Below are 20,019 nucleotides of genomic sequence, written 5' to 3'. Positions count from 1 at the left end.
ATACCTACATTCAATTAATATTTTTTGACATATCTAAATGAAGGGGAAAATCCAAAGATGGGTCACCTTAAAACCCTGGAGAATAATGAAATATTCTACAACTAATGCTCTAAAGTATATGAATAGTTACTGCAGTTAATTGGTGCCTAATGTCAGATTTATGGTAACAACTGACCTCATCTACAGTATTTTCTGCTTAAGCCTAGATTGACTTCCCCGTTTCAGCTTTTGTCATATTATACCAGCAGCTACTCTGGAGCAGAAATCCAAATAGTAACAATGGTAGGGCTATTGTACCCAGCATAATGCATTTTACAATATACTCATTCATTGCATGAGGACTTTATTTACAGAACCCAATGAGTAACGCAATGCCACGCTCTGATCACACACTCCAGCCCACTGCATGTAATTATCCTCAGCCTGCTCTCCAATCTGTCACTGCCCAAACTAATTTGTTAGTGTGCATGTACAGTGATTAAAGAAACTTCTGTGCCATTGCAAAAAGGGGGCTTCTATCACTCCCTCCCACCCTCCTCCACATTCGGGGAATTCTCCAAGAATGAGGCGAAGCTGCCATGTCAAAGTGAGCCAGGCAGACGTGTACAGATCGCCAACATTGCTAATGCATCTGAGGCACTGGTGCACCAGTATAGTCATAATAATTAAAGACATACAGCATTTCAGGGCTTCATTAATCATGGTTTATATGGACTTTGAAGCCCTAATGAAAAACAGCCTGCCTCTCTGGGTTTATTGTGTCTATACAAATTGTGGGGATGGCGTACGCCAGGAATGCCCCCCTCCTGACCGGCTGTTGCAGGATGTGGTGATGGAAAACAAAAAGATAAGATGTGGTGAAAAGCAAGTGATGGTTTACGAAGAGGTCAGTGGTCATGGTTGTTTATGTAGACGCTGAGCAGCATTCAATCAGACAAAAGTGAGCTGCTGACAGTGACAGCAGTGTGTGTTTATAAGTCTTTGTGTTTGCACGTTTGTCCTCTTGTGTATGTGTGATAAGATGTACTCGGTGGTCAACGTTTAGCACAAGATTTTCTGTCCTTGGTTGAACAAAAATGAAGACCTTTAGTGCTGTCACACATGACAATCTTTGAGTTGCTATTAGTTTCTCAGATTCTCACCACGCTCTCCAATCCTTCTGGAGGTGCATTATGGTGAGATCAGAGTGAGAGATTACCGGGTATTACGCTCTCAGTGCCAGAAGTGGAAATTACCGCGAGGGTGTCAGCGCCAGAGTTTTCTGTACTTGTTTTCTCATAGCGAGAAGGAGGTAATGCTTTACTCAACACGTTCCATTCCAATGGGTTGTGACTGGTCCCTGGCAGTGCTATCAGGGTGAGTCACAGCCAAAAGTATGTGCAGTTCAACAAAAGCAAAGGGAGAAAGAAGAGGGAGAGAGTTGAGGACTCCAGTCCAGGACACATGCATCTTCTCCAAATAAAAGTCCCTTTGGCAGGTTTACATTGCATTAGTCCACTGAACCCAAGGAAATATACAGTAGAGGGAAGAGAGGGGAGCATCCATCATCTGAAATGCAAAGGATGAAGTCATTTTGTTTTCTCCCTGATGAAGAGTTACAGAGAAAGTTGTCAGAACAGGTGCAATATCGTCTTGATCCCAAAGGTAAGCTGTCATTAATCAGAAACATTTTATTTTATCCATTTCCTTACTGTGCACACTTGAAGTCTATTAACTCTATGTTTACCTTCATTTTCTCTAAATATACAGCACGAAAAGGCATTCAAGAGATAAGAGTTAAGAGTTACTGTCTGTCCACTGCAACTCCAAAGTAAAACTGGATTCTGTGTGGTAACTACCTGGCAGTGTCTCATTTCCTCTCCAACACAAGTTCCTCACTTAAATTTGTCATTTTATGGAGTGCCTCTGACGGAGCACAACTGACAGACGAAAGTTAAAGTGGCCCCTTGGCATAAACAAGTCAAAAAACTCTGAGACGGGTTGAATTTTAGAGGGAGGAAGAAAGGCCTTGCATGTGCTTATTTGAGAGCCAACAAGCATCATTGCTCTCTGGACCCTGCGGTTTGTCAGCGTTCCTCCCAGGTGAGCTCACACTGGACCAGTCGAACACGGCCATCCACCCCCCACTTGCCCCGGCCAGGAAGAAATGGCGTCCTCAGCTCTCCGGCTTGACTCACACAACATTTTGCTGGTAGTCAAAACAAAATTAGTACTGGTTTGTTATTTTTTAGTTAGCTCATTGTGTTGTGTATGATTTCTAAGGAGAGGGGCGTGTTTAGTTACTAGTAATGTTGAGTTGCTAAGGATTACGATGAGAGGGATCAAAGTAATAGCTGATATTTATAGTTTTATTTAAAGTCACTGAGATGATGGAGGCGGTGAGACAACCACAAGAAACAGTAGGAGTCGCTTTAAAGCATGCACTGTTAGCTTTCCTCCTGTTTTTGTCACTGAGCAAGAGTGTGAATCCTTTTCAAGTCTTGTCAAGCTGTACATGACCCTACTTTGATCAATCTGCGGGGATCAATCAAGTATGAAGGCAGAAGAAGAACAAAAATGCCAGGAGTCAAAATCAATTAACATGCACCCAAACTTGGAAGGGAAGTGAATAGCTTAAGTGAGGAATCAGAAATCACACAGTTTAGAAATTAAAGATTTTCTACTTTGAAAATGCACACACAACGAGGTGCAGACCAGTGTGAGCTTTGATGCGAGTCCATAGAAATTAAATATGTAAAAAATGTAAAAAAAAACTCTTCAAGGAGGTTGCCACCCTGATGAAGGGTGAGATAACTGAAAGTGTTTGGTGACAGAAGCATGGTGTACTGGAGAAGAGTTGTGCCATGTGTTTTAATTTTGATAGAATTCAAAGATCAACAATAAAACTATAAGATATTAAATATTGTGAGATTATATCAACTTGGGTGCTGGAAATATTTTGAGAGAAGACCTGAGAATGATTAGAAAAGGCTTATCTTGGCACTAAAATTTTGTTGCATGTTTTCTGACTCATAATATGACTATATGTTTTGTTAATGTGGGCGCACAGCAGTGAAGGACCTCACTGATCCTTGACCAATCTTGAAAGCATTAGAGAAAATTCAACCTAGACAATAACGCCACCCTGTGTTTAATATGTGTGTTACATGTTTACAAGTACCAGGTGACACCACTAAAATGCAGCTGTACTTGACTGAGCTGGCTATCTTTTGACAAAAAGAAGTTGCCAATAACCAACTTGCACATAGTAAAAGAATAGAAAATAACAATTTTGCACATAATTATATCTAAATGTGCATACATAACACAAAAATGAGAGAAACCAAATTATTCAGACCATAATATACTTTTTATTACTTGACTACAATATATAATCCATTGGTCTCATCGTCATGTAATATTTTCCAGCAATGTCAGGAGACAATGTAGACTGTAAATTCGGATTAGCAAATAAATTACACCACCAGTCAAAAGTTTGGACACACCTTCCCATTCACTTGAATGAGAAAGTGTACCCAAACTTTTGAGTGGTACATTACATAGATATAAATATATGAGAATAAATATGTCAGTCATATATAACCAGGCTTAAAAATCAAGGCTGTAAGAAATTTCTCATCCTCCCTGTGATCTCTGCTTCCTTTCCCACGCCGTCCACCTCATCTGCCTCACGCCACTTCCCTCTGGGGTGCAGGAAGAGGTAATACAACACAAGACTTACCAGCCCCAGCACTGAACCCCCAAAGATTATACTGCTGACTGTCAGGAAGAAAGTGGTTGTCTTCAACTCTGGCTTCAACAAAATGTACAGTGTCGGAGCTGTAATGTTTATAAGAAAGTAGAAAAAGTAATAGACAATCATGGCCACTTTGGTGTCCTGCCCTTTGACATTGAAAAACGTGAACGTGAGGATGAAGCCTATGACTGCCCGGTAGAGAAGCTCAAGACTTCTGGATATGCAGAATTTGGTTTTAAGCAAGTGTGTCCAGGCTGTCCCCAGCAGCCAGAGGATGGTGAGGGCTATCATGCTGTAGCTGCTAAGCATGAGGAGGAGGCTGTAGCTCAAGATGTGGCTGGTGATGGTACAGAGTTTGTAGAGGAGGTAGATAACTGTGGGAAGGCCAGAAGGCATCTCCCTGATATGGGGGAGGGATCTGCGAAGGCAGCGGCGGTAGTCCACCAGGGCCCAGGCAATGTTAAAGAAGGAGAAGGCCATAGACAAATCTGAAAGATAGCAGTCAGGAGAAATAAATGATTTAAATTCATGTATATGCAGAAAATATGATACTTTCTGCCTCCACACACACATGCACATACTTACATCGCAGGACTGAGCTCTCATCATGGGCCAACGCTATGTAAACCTGTAGGAGGAGTTGAGGAACACTCTCCAGGAAAGCCTCAAACAGTTTGAGCATGCTCAGATCAGTGGCATGGCAAAACAGATTATGGTGCACATCCTTCCTTTCTTCCACTGTATCGGAATTTGTTGACTTCCAAACCACATTGAAGCCCTTTTTCAGCAGGTAATAATACCTAACACCAGGCAAAACACAAAGAAAACACATTCAGACAGGTTGTTGCCACCATGCCATGTATTTGTTACTTAATTATTAGCTGCTGCTCAGATGATGATGCATTTGCAAGGCCTTTTCCTAACGTCAGAGAAATGCAGCACACAAAACACTGCAGCTTAAATGTGGTTATTCCAGTTTGCACATTCCATGATACCTGCCAGTGTGCATGATTAGCATACTGCACATAGAGTCACAACATGCCGACATTCCTTAGGCTGTATGAGGTGATGTTATTTTGCACCAAACCCATGCACATATGACAACAAGTGTCTTCTTATAGTCAAAGCTGCTGCCCTCTTATCATTATCATCAACAGCATCATACCTGGTGAAGATGCCCACGCCAAACAGATGGATGACAGCAAGTTCACCTTTGGAAATGCCTGATATTGCATTCCTTTCAGAGTTTATCAGAACATCATTCATGTCATCCCTGTACCAGGCATAACTGAAGATCTGCGTCACCAGCAGCCCCACCAGGACAAATCCTAGAGTCAGTCCAGCCCAGACATAATATTTCCCTTGAAAATATTTGAAAGCCAGCCAAACGTCCATCCAAATGTCCACAACGTAGAAGAAAAGTCCAGTAATGGTTAATAACCATCGCAGTTTTGTGTATCGATTGTCTGCATGAGGCATTTTGTTATCAGTTGAAACGTTCAACCAAAAGTTTCGAGGTTCGTTGAGGTTCATGGATCAAAGCTGCTCTGGACAGTTTCCTTTTGGACCTCAGCAGTTCAGATGCCATTTCAGTCAATCTGCAAAAAACAACACAAAGTGATAAAGAACCATGAGGATCGTGGATAACATCATGCATATATACGGTATTTTACATGCACAACCATTTTTATTACAATGTAAAACAAATCTTTGCTTAAGATAAGGGACATTTTGAAATGCGGCACCTGCTGTCATATTCGTATGCCCTTCGATCTCTGTCATAAACACTTTATCTGAAGTTCAATAAAACATGTACCAGAAAAATAACGAATGACCTTAACAATAGGGATCATGAAATAATAATCTTCTCTGCTCAGCTCCTGGAAAACTGCATTTTAAAACTTATTAACTGAATCACAGAATAGCTCCGTATAAAGTCTATTTACATCATGTGGTTTCAATATAATTTTTAAGATGCCAAATTGGTGATTTTTTAAACTAGTTTTCCTAAAGAAAAAAATAAAATTTAAGGCAAACTCAACATAGCTAAACAAATAATTACATTCATATCGTCTTCACTGCATTAAAATACTGTAAAGCATTAGTTGTGTTCATTTATTGTATTATCAAATACAGAGTTTCTTGACAAATGGTTCTTAGCTCAGCTGTAACCCAAATATATCCCAAATTATCAGTAAATATCAGTGCCTGTCATCCTACAAAAATGACAGCTACACCTAAACAACAAATAAAAACATTAAATGAACTTACTAATATATTTTGCCCATGGTAGACGGCTGCGTACAGTCGCAGAGGCGGCAGTGCTCTTTCTCTTTCATTGAAACTCGTGACAAGCTCCACCTTAGTGATAAAACTCTGAACTAATAGAGAAGTTGGACAGAGTGTTGTTACGTAATAGGTTGTGTGGCCATGTGCGTGCACAGTAGGTGTGTGTGCGTGTGTGTGTGCTTGTGTGAGAGTGCTCAAGTGACAGATTAACTTTTACAATCCCTGATTTCTTCCTCCTTCGTTTAGACTGTACAAACATTTTCTTTTGGATGGCTTAAACATCAGATAGTGATGAACTGTCTGTGTATCCCCAGACATGTTGTTTCATCTTACAGGTTAAACTGTGTGTACAAAGACGGGTGTGGGTTTGCTGTGAACACAAATAGTGAGAAGGATGATGTCACACAGTGGTTTCCTGTGAACTAAAAGTTTGCATGAGAAGCATGAGAAGCTTCAACTGAAATCATGATGCCTGTTATGTACATCATTTTCAAACGACAATGTAAACTTGAAATACTCAAATAAATAAATGGTTGTATATAATGGCATTGGTATTCAAATTTAAAGCAAACTATGTACAGTTTGAGAGAAGAAATAACACAGTCTAACACATTTATTCTCAAAAATGGAAAGTTAAATTAAAAAAAAAAAAAAAACAAACACACACACACACACAAACACACACACACACACACACACACCCTTTTCCAATTCAGCAATCTCACAGGTTTTACTGCTCCAACCTCACTTGGTCTGGTATGACCAGTAGCTTATATGGTAGCTACTGACACGGAATGGTGGGAAACTTTAGCCAGAAATTTCTGTGTAATTGACATCACTGAGTCAGTTTATGACTCTTTTCTTCCTGTGGTACTGTTGCTCTATGGTTTTTAATTCTCTACTTTTTCATGTTTCGGGTTTGCAGGTATTTACGAGAAATGAAGTGCGGTTACCCGTTTGCTAGCCCTGGACGATACGTGCGTTTTGATGCGTAACACTGAATGTAAACAGAAACAGAAACCAAAGGTATCCTTTAAAAATGTGCATCATGTAAGCTGAAAAAAATAACCCTATATATACAGTTTGTATAGAATAAAAGGCAGGGAATAATTGGTCATAATTATATAATTATGGTCCTTATTGCAGTTTATATTGTGCTTTAGTGTAATCTCAATTAACCACAGACTAACTGTCGCTCAGTGAAACTGGGACTTTCAGGGCCTCTGAGGTTGAGGGCAGGGTTCAAATGAGAACAAGCTTTCCCACGCAACTTGCACAGGATAACTGTAGCTTGGACTTGTGACTCCAAAACCAGAATTCTAATGGGTCTGAATGTCTGAGTACATCAGAAATAATCGCAAAAAATATAGATAATGGACTGTGATCGATATTCCTAATACTCCAAACCTCTAGGCAGCGACAGAGAGCCCTGGCTGTTTCTCTCCTGTGCGTAAAAGAGCTTCGTTGGTCAGGCGCAGCGGCATTCTCTTCGTGGACCCTCCCACAAGCAGAAGAGTGACACGCCATTCAATTGCTGCCTGGCCCTGTGCTCGTAGGAAGCAGGAGGGAGCTTTGAGTCTTCTCGTTCAAGAGGGATAAATACTATCTAAAAGAAACCGACTGCATTCCGGCTGCGCCAAGCAAAAGTTGGACCGAATCGTGTCGACATGGGGATCCGAAAAAAGACGAACAAGAACCCGCCGGTGATGAGCCATGAGTTTGTCATCCAGAACCATGCAGATATTGTTTCCTGTGTTGCTATGGTGTTCCTGCTCGGGCTGATGTTTGAGGTAAGTCGCGTCCACATGTTGAATGGGGGGGTTCTGATTGCGGATCGTGCGGGGCTGCTCTGCTTGCCTGGAACCAGCGGTGTACGGGGATGCCGAATACTCCCCATCTGTCCATCGGGAAACTGACATGGCTGTCTGATCTATTCTACACACTACTTCCTCCCGTGATCGAAAGTTTCTCTGTGCACGATGGCCTCAACGCTTTTGTTTTATATCCACCAGATGATCTGCGGATACTGGCAGTGTGGCATGAAGCTTTTCAACCAGCTGAAATATGCTTTAATATTAAATAACGCGATGTGGGAACTATAGTCTCCGCTTTCCATCTGGCTGCTTCCCCGGTTGAAATTATTTCAAATCGTCTACAGGCCCGCGGCTTAATCATCAAAACAAAGTTACTTAATGTGCAGCATGGCGTCATTACATGTTTATTGTAGATTTGCAACAATGTATCGCTCTCTGTGATTTATTGTGCAACCACTGCCGACTTCGTTAGTTTATGCGTAGAGATGTGTTACGTGGCAATCATACAACGACTGAGAGGGTTGTCATCACACAGGTCTGCCTGCACCAAAAAACTGCAAGTTGTCGCCAGGAGCGAAAACAACGTTTTAAATGGAAGTGGATGCTGCAGGCTGACAGCCAGCATCCCCTCACTCCCAGCTCCATGCGGGTCTACTTTCACTCCAAATTCTGTTTAATTCCAAACATGTTTCATCCTCACTGAAAAAGCAGCGCCATTAGTGTCAGGTCGGACAGAATGAAAACTACTTCCTCTTTTTGTTTTCCAAAGTAAAAATGATTTTTGGCAACAGCTGTTGCTACGTGTGTATCTACCACGACGGCAGCACCATTTTTTTTTTTCAAAATGTCGCTTTAGAGTTACAATTTCACCGCTAGTGAACACCTCTTTTCATATATTTAATATGAATTTGTCGCCGAAGTAGTTGTTTTGTTGTGAAGGAGGAAGATATAACTTCCCATTGTAACATTTATAGCAGCGGTTCTCAAAGTGGGGGCCGGGAACTTCCAGGGGGTCCCCAGCAGAAAGGGGAATAATTTGTTTTCACTTTAATTCCATCCATAAGAAACATAATGACAGAATGTATGACTATTTTGATCATAAGTTTCATACACTTTCTGTAATAAAAGCAAATCTTTTTGCTTTTAGATGCAAAAATCTTTTTGCTTTTAACAAAAATCTTTTTGCTTTTAGATGTTTTGCTCTTAAAAAGGGGACCCTGGGACAAAATCTTATCAAATGGGGGTCTGTGGTCTAATTTGTGTCAGTTTAAGGGTCCTTGACGTGAAAAAGTTTTAGAACCACTGCATCATAGGGCTTTCTTGATGCAGCTCTAAGTGCTGCTGATCCAATTCGTTCACTTGGTGGGATCATTTTTAATTAAAAATCACACCCCAATATTACCCTTAAATAATGAAACTGTCTATTTTGTGATCCACAAAGATAATTCCACTCAATCAGTCTATTCCTACAATCCCTCATTTATAGATTGGTAGTGTTTTATCACTTTTTAAAAATCTTCTATATATGAATTGTATTTGCACTTTCTTAATCTTTGTGTTATATCAACTTATATAGATATAATGTATTTCTGAAATTAAACATTCACTGGCTTTAATGTTTTGTATTAACTCCAATATTCACTTATAAATCACAATTGCAGTCACTCTGATTTGGGTCCTGCAGGAGTTTTTTGATGCATAAATGCAATACTAAGTTTTGCAAACTTGCTCTTAGTGTAAAAAAAAAAAAATGCAAAAAAAATTATTTGAGTTTGGTTAAACCCTGTTTCACATAAATTTAAGGGTGGTGTTTTAAAGATTGCATGTTTTTCTTTTCATCTTTTTTACACAGGTCACCTCAAAGTTTGCGGTGTTATTCATAACTGTCCAGTACAACGTCACCATCTCCACAAACGGTGAGTTAAGGATTACAGAATAAGATTAAAAGACATGTGGTGAGAGCAGATGTTTTCAGATAATGTGTGAATAGCGCATGGTCTGGTTTTAATAGATAATGCAGCATTTTCTTAAGAGTTGTCTTGCTGGAAGCGTCTCATTTGGATTCTAGAGCGCTACTTGCGTGGCCTTACACAAACCCATTTGAGAGCTCTTTTTTTTTCCCCTTTGGAGCTAAATTTAGTCTGCCTGATTTATAAAGTTCTCTTGTGGCAAGGTTGTGCCAGGCGAATTTGGGCTAAGGTGTAATATAGGCCTTTCAAATCAAGTCCTGCTTATTTCAAGGTTAACAATTTCTTTGCCGACTTCAGATACTGCTGAAGCAACGTTCGACCTCAGAGCTTATGTGTCGTGCAGGCCGGACGTTTGCAGGCTGCCAGATGGTGATACAGTTCTTATCTAGGAGACCTTACCATTTAAGCTATCTCTGTAACTTATTTACAGATTGTACCTAATAAGACAAATAACATGCAGCACCTAAATCTCTCTACAGTGACCGAGTTGAAACAAATTCAATAATTCCACTGTGTTTTTCTTTAGTGGTGCTGACTTTTACAACCCATTGATTTCTACATGTGGTTGCATAAACCATGAGCGCTGGAGTCTCGCTCAGGTTTTCTTAAACTACTGTTTATCATCTATCTCTGCGCTACAAATAATCACAATTACTCACAGTGTTTCACAGATAGTGAGTTGGAGGCTGCATAGATAATATGTAACTTTTAGAAAGACAGAGGAGGCTCTGTGTGTGACGGTTACAGTTGTGACACAGTCAGTGACTCTAGCATTTTCACTGTGGTCTCATATGCCACAGTAGAGACTTCCCAATCCAAACACTTGTCAAGTCAATTCTTTTTATAGCCCAATATCACAATTTACAAATTTGCCTCAGGAGACTTCCCCTGTCCTTAGATACTGGATTCAAATAAGGAAAACCTCCCTAAAAAACGCCTTTAAAACCTGCATGAACACAATGCATGTAAGATTCAGATATAAATGCAACACAATGACCGGTAAAAGTAGAATTATGCTTTTTAATTGTGGTCGCTGTGATGACTATGTCTTACAGAAGGCCCAGAGGAAACAGCCGTGAACCACTTCCACCATGGTATCAAAGACTTGGCTACTATCTTCTTCTACATGCTGGTGGCCATCATCATGCACGCCATTATCCAGGAGTATGTGCTGGATGTAAGTGAAACTGAGACAGACACACACACGCATGAGTACACAGACTCAAATCACTACGGACAGCTGTGCATTGTTTTTATTGTTGTTCTTCTGTGCAGAAAATCAACAGGAAGAAGCACTTCTCCAAAACCAAGCACAGCAAGTTCAACGAGTCGGGCCAGCTCAGCGCCTTCTACTTATTCTCTTTCGGCTGGGGCACAAGCATCCTGCTCTCTGTACGTACAGTAGCTAAGCAGGCATTGCTCTTTTTTTACCTGTGTTATAAGCTCAAAAATGTCCATGATTGTAATTGAAATGCTTCATCGTTCCTAGGAAAATTTCCTGTCCAATCCAGTCTCCCTGTGGGAAGGTTATCCCCATACACTGATGCCGTAAGTGCATGTCTGTTTTAGAGTTATGTTAGTTCTCCCTTAATTTGTCTGTGTTTTTTTTTTATAACAAGTGTGCCTTTTGAACTAAAAAAAAAACCATTGTTTTCATCCAGATTCCAGATGAAATTCTACTACATTTGTCAGCTGGGCTACTGGTTACACGCTCTCCCAGAACTGTACTTCCAAAAGACAAAGAAGGTACGTGTGTGTTTATGTGGTTGTCCCATCATTTTGCCGCACAATGATGTACTGTAGCTTCTGTTTGGATCCTGAGTTTCCTGTTTGACTTCCTTGATTATGATGCATTATTTCGAAAAATCATATTCTTTTCTACACGCGGAGCCACACTGTTGTAAATATTTTCACCATTTTTGGCCTCCCCTCCTCTTTGTTTACTGTTTAGGAGGATATTCCACGCCAGCTTGTGTACATCTTCCTGTACCTGGTCCACATTGCAGGTGCCTACATTCTGAAGTAAGAACTGCTCATTTGGAAAGCCTTAAATTGGATGTATGAATGTGTGGAACATGTGACATTTCAGCCCCTCAGGAGAAAGTTACAAAGCAAAGGAATGTTTTTTGCAATCTAAACAGAAGCAGAAGGCTCTACACCGGTGTCCACCTGTATTGTTCCTGTCAATTGTAATAAAGTGGAATCTCCTTGTGTCTTTCAGTCTGAACCGTCTAGGTCTGGTCTTGCTAGTGTTGCACTACTTTGTCGAGCTTCTCTTCCATGTTTCCCGCCTGGTCTATTTCAGCAACGAGAACAGACAAATGGGGTGAGTTCTCATTTTCTCTGTTTTGAAATATCACATACTGTGTGCCGGTCATTTGTATGTATGTGAAAAATGTACCTGTGATGATCAGCAAACAACAGACTGATGTTGAGCTGCTTGAGAGCAGAAGTCTTGAATGCAGGCTCATGGTCATCCTCTTGTCTTCTAGTTTCACCTTATGGGCCATCTTGTTTGTCCTTGGACGGCTGCTTACCCTGTCCTTGTCTGTCCTCACCGTGGGCTTTGGCCTCGCCACAGCTGAGAATCAAGGTTTTGATTTGGCTGCAGGAAACTTTAATGTTCTTTTTGTTAGGTAAGTGTGTCTGAAAAGGAAAAAAATGAACCACTTGATCCTAAAATAATCATGCCACAAAAATCCACTCTAAAATCAATTCCTAACATTATTAAAGTAGCTAATTGTGATGCACAATTCAGTCAGTTTTGTCCTTTTTTTTTATTTGCTGTGGTATTTTATCTCCCATGGGGTCAAGTATATGTGCCATTACTTTCAAGATATGCAGCGGAGTTTAAATGAAAGTCATCATAAAATCTACTGTCAACATCAGGTTGGCCGCTCAGAATACCAGAGCAGACTTTCAATGCTCACATTGTAGCGCTGAGGTTCAATAATCATAAAGGAAGAAGTCTATTGTGAAAGATGAAGAGAGTGGCTTTAATAAATTAGAATGCAGCCACAATATATCTCGTGCCAAGTAGATGCAAAGTCAAGTGAGTGAATTCTTCCTCTGTTGTTCTTACTAAACTATCAATCACTATGTCTCTCTCTACCCTACAGCTTCATTATAGACTGTTTGAATATTACCTGGTTGGACGTACAAGGGGTCAAAAATAACATCTAATTTTAGCACTGTCGCTGTGTAACACACACACACACACACATCTTTATTTACCTTTTTGAGTTACTGACTGTTCCCTTTCTCTACTAGGATAACTGTCCTGGCCGCTATCTGCCTCACTCAGGCCTTCATGATGTGGAAATTTATCAACTTTCAGCTGCGCCGGTGGAGAGAGCACGCCCAAGCTCAGACCTTGAAAAAGAAACAAGTTCCTTCCAAGAGCAAATCAAAGAAAGATAAAGGTGAGGGAAGAAACCCAAAGGATGGAGTGCGTGCATGCAGTACTATGAAGAATTGTTTTGCTAAGCAGTTTCCTGAGCAATAAATATAAATGAATACATAAACAAAACACTCAAGCTGAAGTGAAAAAGACAAAATAGGAAGTGAAAAGGAGGAAACCACAAAGTCTTACAGCAGTCGATAATAAACAAAGAAGGACACGTTTGTTTGAATACAATGCTTACAGTACAGTCTTCTCATGAAATTTCCTATTAAATGTGTAATTTCCCTTGCTAATTCTGCTTTACAGCACTAAATATTTCAATGGAGTTAATTTGGATGTGTCCTTTGTTTGTTTTTTTAGCCAATGGAGTAAATGGAGTGAACTCCCACGGAGCTGATTCACCAAGAGCAAGAAAAGAGAAGTCATCATAAATACATTCCCTTCAGCCCTACCTATCAGCCCCACCCCCCCACCCCCTCAAAGAACCATCTTTCCCTTTGCCTCTGCGGCTGTATCCGACCAAGAGATCCTCCAGCTCCATGACCATGATATGCATTTATCAGCTCCCACAGGACTGACCTCCCAGCTGGACTTCAAGAATGCATTTAAGCTTCGCTTGTCGCCAGACGTCCAGCATGCCTTGATTTAAGAATCATTGCTCTGCTGTGCCATTTTGAATGAAAAGAAAACAAATTCTGAAATAAACTATATAAAAAAAAAAAGACCTTATTTAAGAAGTGCCTATTGATACGGATTGTTTTGTACAGGGTGTGTAATTTTGAAATTTCAGGAATGATGACGTCATTGTTTAATGTTCCTCCCAAGTCAGGTCATTTCATGCTTTTTTTTCCTAAATACTGTATATTCCATCTTGTATTTTATTTCCCTTTGGTATTTTTTTTTCACATGTATTTATGATCGCCACTTCAGCTCCTCTTGCCATTAGCTCCTGTCCTTCTCCTGATGGATTTTCCTTAACATATGGAGTTTATGAATATCTCTTCATTTTTACATGAATGACAGTTGCGTACAGTCTTGTTATAATCTCCATCTTTAGGATATGACTGGGTGCACAACACAGACTGTTCAAACCCAGATAGCAAAAAAAAAAAAAAAATGACCATGTCACTGGCCAACAGACAAGCAAGATAGAATGTGGAAGTATTTTTTTAATAACCAGACATGGATGAAAACAGTAGACATAGCAGCTCCATGTAATATGGTAATTAAATCCACAGTTCAGTATTGTGCAAAACCAACAATGTAAAACTGCCAGCAAAGACTTAATAACCTGTCAGAGACTAATTACTGGTATTCTTGCCATGAAATTATGCTGAATTTATTGCAATCCTGTTTGAAATACTCTTAATAAATGAACATCCCTCATGTTTTAGTTTTGAGTAACTTATGTAAAGGATGAAATCAGGCAAAACATCCCTTCTGTGAGTTTGAATCACTGTCTTGACGTTTGCTGGTTAAGGGGAATGGTGTATGCAGTATTTGTTTGGCTTATCATACTATTGCTTACCTTAAAACAAGAATGATTTGTTGTAAAAGCATGGACTGGGAATGAGAACACTATTTTTGTTTGGCTGTCCCCCCCCCCCCCAACCCACCACTGACTGTGCCAAATGAACCTGATTGACTGTTAATATATGCCTTTTATTTACATGCCATAAAATGAATTTCACAAAGCTATGGAGTGCAGTTAACTGTATTGTAAGAATCAATCACTAAGGTAACACTGGCTTATTCTAAAGAGTAAATCCAATAACTAATTTTAGGTACACAGTGGTGAGTCATGGTTGCCTCCAGCTGTGCTGTATATCAGTGGTATATGTGGTTTTCCCAACTTGTCCTGACGGTTTATCAATACCGCAAAGGAATAAAATGTTTTATTGAAAAAAAATAACTGTCAGAATTATTCTTCAGCTGTAATAGTTGAAGTTTGTGCTTTACACATTTTATATTTTGTTTGGAGAAACAGGCTGCCAGTAAAGGACTATAAACATGGCCTGGTAATTATTTGCCATGTCAGTGCAGTTGTTCCCAAACTAGGTTGCAGAGATTGCTAGAAATCACCAAAATGGAGAGGAGTTCAATTTCACTATAGTGCACTAGAGGCAGAGCCATAGGCGGGATTTTTGTCACAAGCCCCAACACTCTCCTGATGACTCATAAATGTTTGACCAGATGTCAAAAACAAGGTCTGTAATATGTTTTAAATCACTTGGATTTGTCATATTTTATTAATTCAGTTAATTGTTTCATTATTCTGCAAATGTTATATCCCTACATTATGGTTTATATGTTGAAATCTTGTAGTTATTTGTTTATTTATTTATTTTTGTGGGCCCAAAATTGTCACATTTCAACATACTGAGTCATAAAAAGCTGAAGTCAGCTTATAAAAGATCCTCTGTGGTTAATGCTCTGCTAAAACCCACATTTCACAAAAACATAAGTAAATCAGCTTAAGAAATTCCAGGACAAGACCTCACTGTTGTCATTGGTAGCTACTACAGCTCTGACTGGAAGTTAGCACCTGGATTGGAACATGAACCATTCACCATAATTGTGAGCAAAAATTTGTTTTATACTGTGCAGAGCTCTGTCCTGGAAAAGTCCTGCCCCTAGGTAAACAAAGACAATAAAGTCCCTGCCAAATGTTAGAAAATGCGAGAAAAAACTAAACAAATGGGCGTGTGTGTGTGGTTGAATGTGTCTACATGGAGATTTCTTTCTCTCCAGTCCTCAATTTACTGTGGCTCATGAAAGCATGTAGAAACCACCCTGTTGGTGTTTCGGCTAGCCACCACTTGGTGGCGGTGTCGCACGTGTAATTGAGAGAAAACGCCTGCTTGGATTGTTTGAGCCATGGATAGTTGACTAGACAGTAAAAACCAAGGTTGCTGAATAAGTAGGACACTCTTACTTATTACTTTTGTAAAGCTTGTAATGTCTTCTTGGTATAAGTGTTTTAATAAGCTTTACTCATTACTTAAAAATTGTGACCGAAATTACGTGGTTCTTGTAAAAATCTTGCTTGCTGTGGCACATTTTTCTTATTCACAGACCAGCTGATGTTAATGCTGCTTAAATGTCATAGCAATTTCATAGTATCTTAAAATTAAATAGGCTAGACTGAAATTGAACTTTTAGTGATGCGATTAAGGGAAACCCCAACTCCATTCCTTTTACCAGCCTTTTTATGTGCGGCAGAGCTTGTACCATCATTTTATAGGCTGACATAAATCTTTATGACCTCACATATATCTGCAGTATCTCAGCTGGTGTAGATAGAGACTATTGTAATTGTTTGTTTTGCTAAATTGAGAAACCTGTGTTGGGGATGGAGGGGTCATGGTTTGCCCACCTTTAAAACACAACACACATTTAAAGATACTAACATCCGTGACACAATGGTGTTTTTTTTAAAGTAGGCTCAACATTATTGGTTGTCAGATTAAATGTCAACAAATAGGCTGCCGTTCAAATCAAATGTCAAGCACCCGTGTCATTCTGACAGGTACGGACCCCGGCGGTAATACTGCTGGAGCCCCGTGATGTGGTCTGGTGTGGGGGAGGATAGCAGCTACCAGCCAGATAAACACTCAGCATTGGTTTGCAGGAGCAGGAGTAACATGGCGGCACAGTTAGCCAGCAGAAATGTTGTTCCACTACCGCGAAGGTCAGAGCTGCTTCTCATAAACGGAATTTAACAGCGAGGACACAGCCCAAAGTATTAAATCGTAAGTAGCCACGCGTGTCGGTGCCTCTTGTTGAGACGGGACGAGGTGTTTTCGTTGTGAAATCCACGATCCAGTGCGAGGTCTTCAATCTCGGCTGTGTGTCTGTCTGGCACAGGCTCTCGCTTCGGCGTTAGCTTGTTAGCAAGCGTTAGCTTCTTGGCTAAGCTCGCTGCCTGTGTCAATAGTGTTTTTCTGCAGCAAACTCAATTAGACGGCTCAGACAGCGAGCTTGCAAGCGAGTTCTTGCAACGTTTGTCAGCCGTCTTCACGTATTGGTGTTACGGCCGCATATACATTTGATTTAAAGTGAACTATATGCGTGCACAATACTTTCATATGTCATTTTTTTGTGCTGAGCGAGCGAGTGACCGTGCACACAACACCGGACGAAGTTCGCCAGTGTAGCAGGAGCGTAGTTAGCATGCTAACTGTTTAGCTGCAGGCTAGTCTGGCTGGTTGAACGTCGTTGTCAGAATATATGAGTGAGTCAGGACAGTTCTCACCACCATGTGTTTGAGCGGACTGTTGACCTTGTTTGTTGTGTTAATAACCATGCCTCTGTGCCACTCGCCGCGTTAGGTAAGTTGACAAATTTTCTGCATTTGTTCAGGATGCAGGGTCCATTCGCTCTCTCTCTTTTTTTTGCTGAACTAATGTTTCTCTTGGCGTTATTATGCATTGACGTGAGGCTCTACTAATAGGCTAGTTAGCAGCCAAGCCACAACCATTGTCATTACTCCATCACTTAGCTTCAGACATTTGGAAAAGTGTTCAGAAAGTTGCTAACTACACACTAGAAACCCAGATTGTGGCTCTGTAGTCCAGAGGTCCGCAGAATGCTTACACCTTGTCGTTGTATTGTTTTCCTAAGGAGGAAGGAAACTTAGAGGTATATTTAAAACAATGAGGTAGCAGCTTAATCAGTAGGGACTCACATGTAGAGATGTAAATAGAGACTTTGAATTGAATGCTTAAGATGCTCTCTGAAAATGTGAGACACTAATGCAGCATGGGGGGATTGTTGCTCAGAGGTTTGACTTGTGTGTCTCATTGTTATGCCTGTGTTGTGAGTGCAGTGCACTCCTTCTAAGGGCTCTCCTGCTTGACTGATTCAGCACTATACAGGCAGACAGCTTGTGCCATTTCAATGATTGTCAACGCTCCTCTCAGTAATGCTGGGGGAACGCATCCTGTGGAACCAGTTGAGCAGTTTCTGTTGTATCACTCTGCCCACCTGATGGTGCACAGTACTCGTGTCACATCACTGATATGAGATTTAACATGACATGTTGTCCAGCTGCCTTTGCTGTGATCCGCAAGGATGTGATGTGATGGATTTCAGCTGGATCCACCGCTAAAGTAAACCCTCCAGAAGTTTAAAAAAAAAAAGCTATGGTGACATGTGGTTTATATCCCTCATTACCATCACAGTGAAAAGGCCAGGGATTGATGAGTTTAAAGAGATGTTTATCCTTTCACCTGCATGCAATGTGTTGTCTGTTAACCACTTGGGAAATACCCCTCCTGCCAGCCTGAGACAGCATTTTCTCTCCAAAGCATAGTGCCTTAAGTTATTGACCTTTTTAATTTGCAGTGAAACAAACCCACTCTCTGGAAGTATCTCTTTCTGAGGATAGTGGCTCATCAGACGGTTTGTCCTTGGGAGACAGGGAAAGACAAGAAGCAAAATTTCCTTCTAATCTGACCTCATTTCAATTTTGAGACTGTGTTAGATGAGGACATGGAGCATGCAAATGACGCCTGTGACAGCCCTCCCCTGGTTACAAAGAATGCAGTCCTGTGCAGTAGCATGCATTCCTGTAGTGTAGTATTTTTGGATTTCCAAGCTTTTGTTTGTTTTGTTTAAAGGTTGAATCATACTAGTCTGTGATAAGAATTTTATAACAGGACTATTATCTGTGGCAGGTATAATAAAAAAATCATTTTGACTCAACAAAAAAATGACTGCAGTGGGATCGTGACAGTTCAGGAATTCATGCGAGCGTGTATGCAGCTATGTGGATGTTTGTACAAGGATAACTGAGCGGAGGTTTTCTCACACTAACTTGGCACCACCCGTGTAATGGGTGTTACTTAGAGGTAGTGCTCTGCACACTTAGTAAACTACAGCTATAGCAACAGGTGTGTGACAGAGTAATGCCTAGCTCGTCACATGATTCAGAAACAACCTCTCTCTCTCGTTTATCTCTTGCTGACTTGCTCGCTAGCTGTCTTTTCTCACTCTGGGCTCCACTCAGCCCTGTCATTTACTCCATCTTTCTATATCGCTCTTAAGTCTTTTTTTGGTTGCCTACCATCTGTTAAATGTGTGTTCATAATTCCATAAAACAAAGGAGTATTTTCCAGTGCACATGGGAGACAAACCTCTCATCTTCTAATCATTGGCCTTTGCCCTGTGATAGGTTGCTTTGTTGCGTCACCTGAGTGATATTGTAATCATTTGACCCTTGTTCTGTTGCGTACACCGCCAGATTCTTTGCTGTGTTCTGTCACTTAACTGGACTAATATGATCTAGTAATGAGTTTTTTATACTGCTGCCTTGCTATAACTTCAAATTAAATAGAGCTGCAACGATTAGTCGTTTAATCAATGAGTCAATCCACAGAAATTTAATAGGCAACTGTTTTAATAATTGATTGGTCATGTCAGGCTTACATTACAGTGAATTGAATATCTATGAGTTTTGGACTTTTGGTTGGACAGAATAAGACATTTGATGACATCACCTCGGGCTCTAGGAAATTGTGATGAGTATTTTCACATTTTTATAGACCAAATTGATTAGTTGAAAAAATAATCAGAAGATGAATCAAGAATGAAAATAAGCATTAGTTGCAGCCCTAAAATTAAAAACCATTTTTGTATTGATGCCAAAAATAAGTCAGCATAAATAACACAGCGTATTGTGTGTGTGTGTGTGTGTGTGTGTGTGTGTGTTTAAGACACTGTTGTCAAGAATCAGCGGAGATTTTATCTGAATTTTAAGCATAAATAATAATGCTAGATTACTCTATGAAAAAAAACTGGTGCAGC

The 20,019-nt window shown here is 40.3% G+C and overlaps 3 protein-coding genes across 6 annotated transcripts in view; 2 read left to right on the top strand and 1 right to left on the bottom strand.

Moving 5' to 3' along the window:
- Positions 1-3,327: 3,327 nt before the first annotated feature.
- Positions 3,328-7,335, bottom strand: xkr9 (XK, Kell blood group complex subunit-related family, member 9). The gene is made up of 4 exons (XM_067577939.1): positions 6,008-7,335; positions 4,902-5,334; positions 4,322-4,536; positions 3,328-4,224 (listed from the first exon to the last, which is right to left on the bottom strand). The coding sequence occupies exons 2-4, from the start codon at positions 5,267-5,269 to the stop codon at positions 3,596-3,598; spliced, it is 1,212 nt and encodes a 403-aa protein (XP_067434040.1). The 5' UTR covers positions 5,270-5,334; positions 6,008-7,335; the 3' UTR covers positions 3,328-3,595.
- A 165-nt stretch (positions 7,336-7,500) lies between these two features.
- tram1 (translocation associated membrane protein 1) lies at positions 7,501-14,910 on the top strand. The gene is made up of 11 exons (XM_067577940.1): positions 7,501-7,815; positions 9,692-9,755; positions 10,865-10,986; positions 11,085-11,201; positions 11,299-11,357; positions 11,471-11,555; positions 11,761-11,831; positions 12,031-12,135; positions 12,302-12,445; positions 13,080-13,231; positions 13,573-14,910. Exons 1-11 carry the CDS (start codon positions 7,693-7,695, stop codon positions 13,641-13,643), a joined length of 1,113 nt encoding a protein of 370 aa, XP_067434041.1. The 5' UTR covers positions 7,501-7,692; the 3' UTR covers positions 13,644-14,910.
- Positions 14,911-16,113: 1,203 nt separating this feature from the next.
- The window catches only part of ncoa2 (nuclear receptor coactivator 2), a 62,479-nt gene continuing 58,573 nt past the window's right edge, over positions 16,114-20,019 (top strand). The window contains exon 1 of one of the 4 annotated variants that reach the window (XM_067578893.1): positions 16,114-16,132. The gene's annotated coding sequence lies outside the window, so the exon portion shown is untranslated. Of the gene's footprint in view, positions 16,133-16,725; positions 16,965-17,214; positions 17,544-20,019 lie in introns of those variants that run through there. The other 3 variants (XM_067578891.1, XM_067578894.1, XM_067578892.1) reach the window with 3 other exon arrangements.

Source organism: Thunnus thynnus, chromosome 21, assembly GCF_963924715.1.
Source record: "Thunnus thynnus chromosome 21, fThuThy2.1, whole genome shotgun sequence".
In the NCBI taxonomy this organism is placed as follows: Eukaryota; Metazoa; Chordata; class Actinopteri; order Scombriformes; family Scombridae; genus Thunnus; species Thunnus thynnus.
Note: the sequence above shows the minus strand (reverse complement) of the source record. Positions and strands in the feature narration are given on the sequence as shown.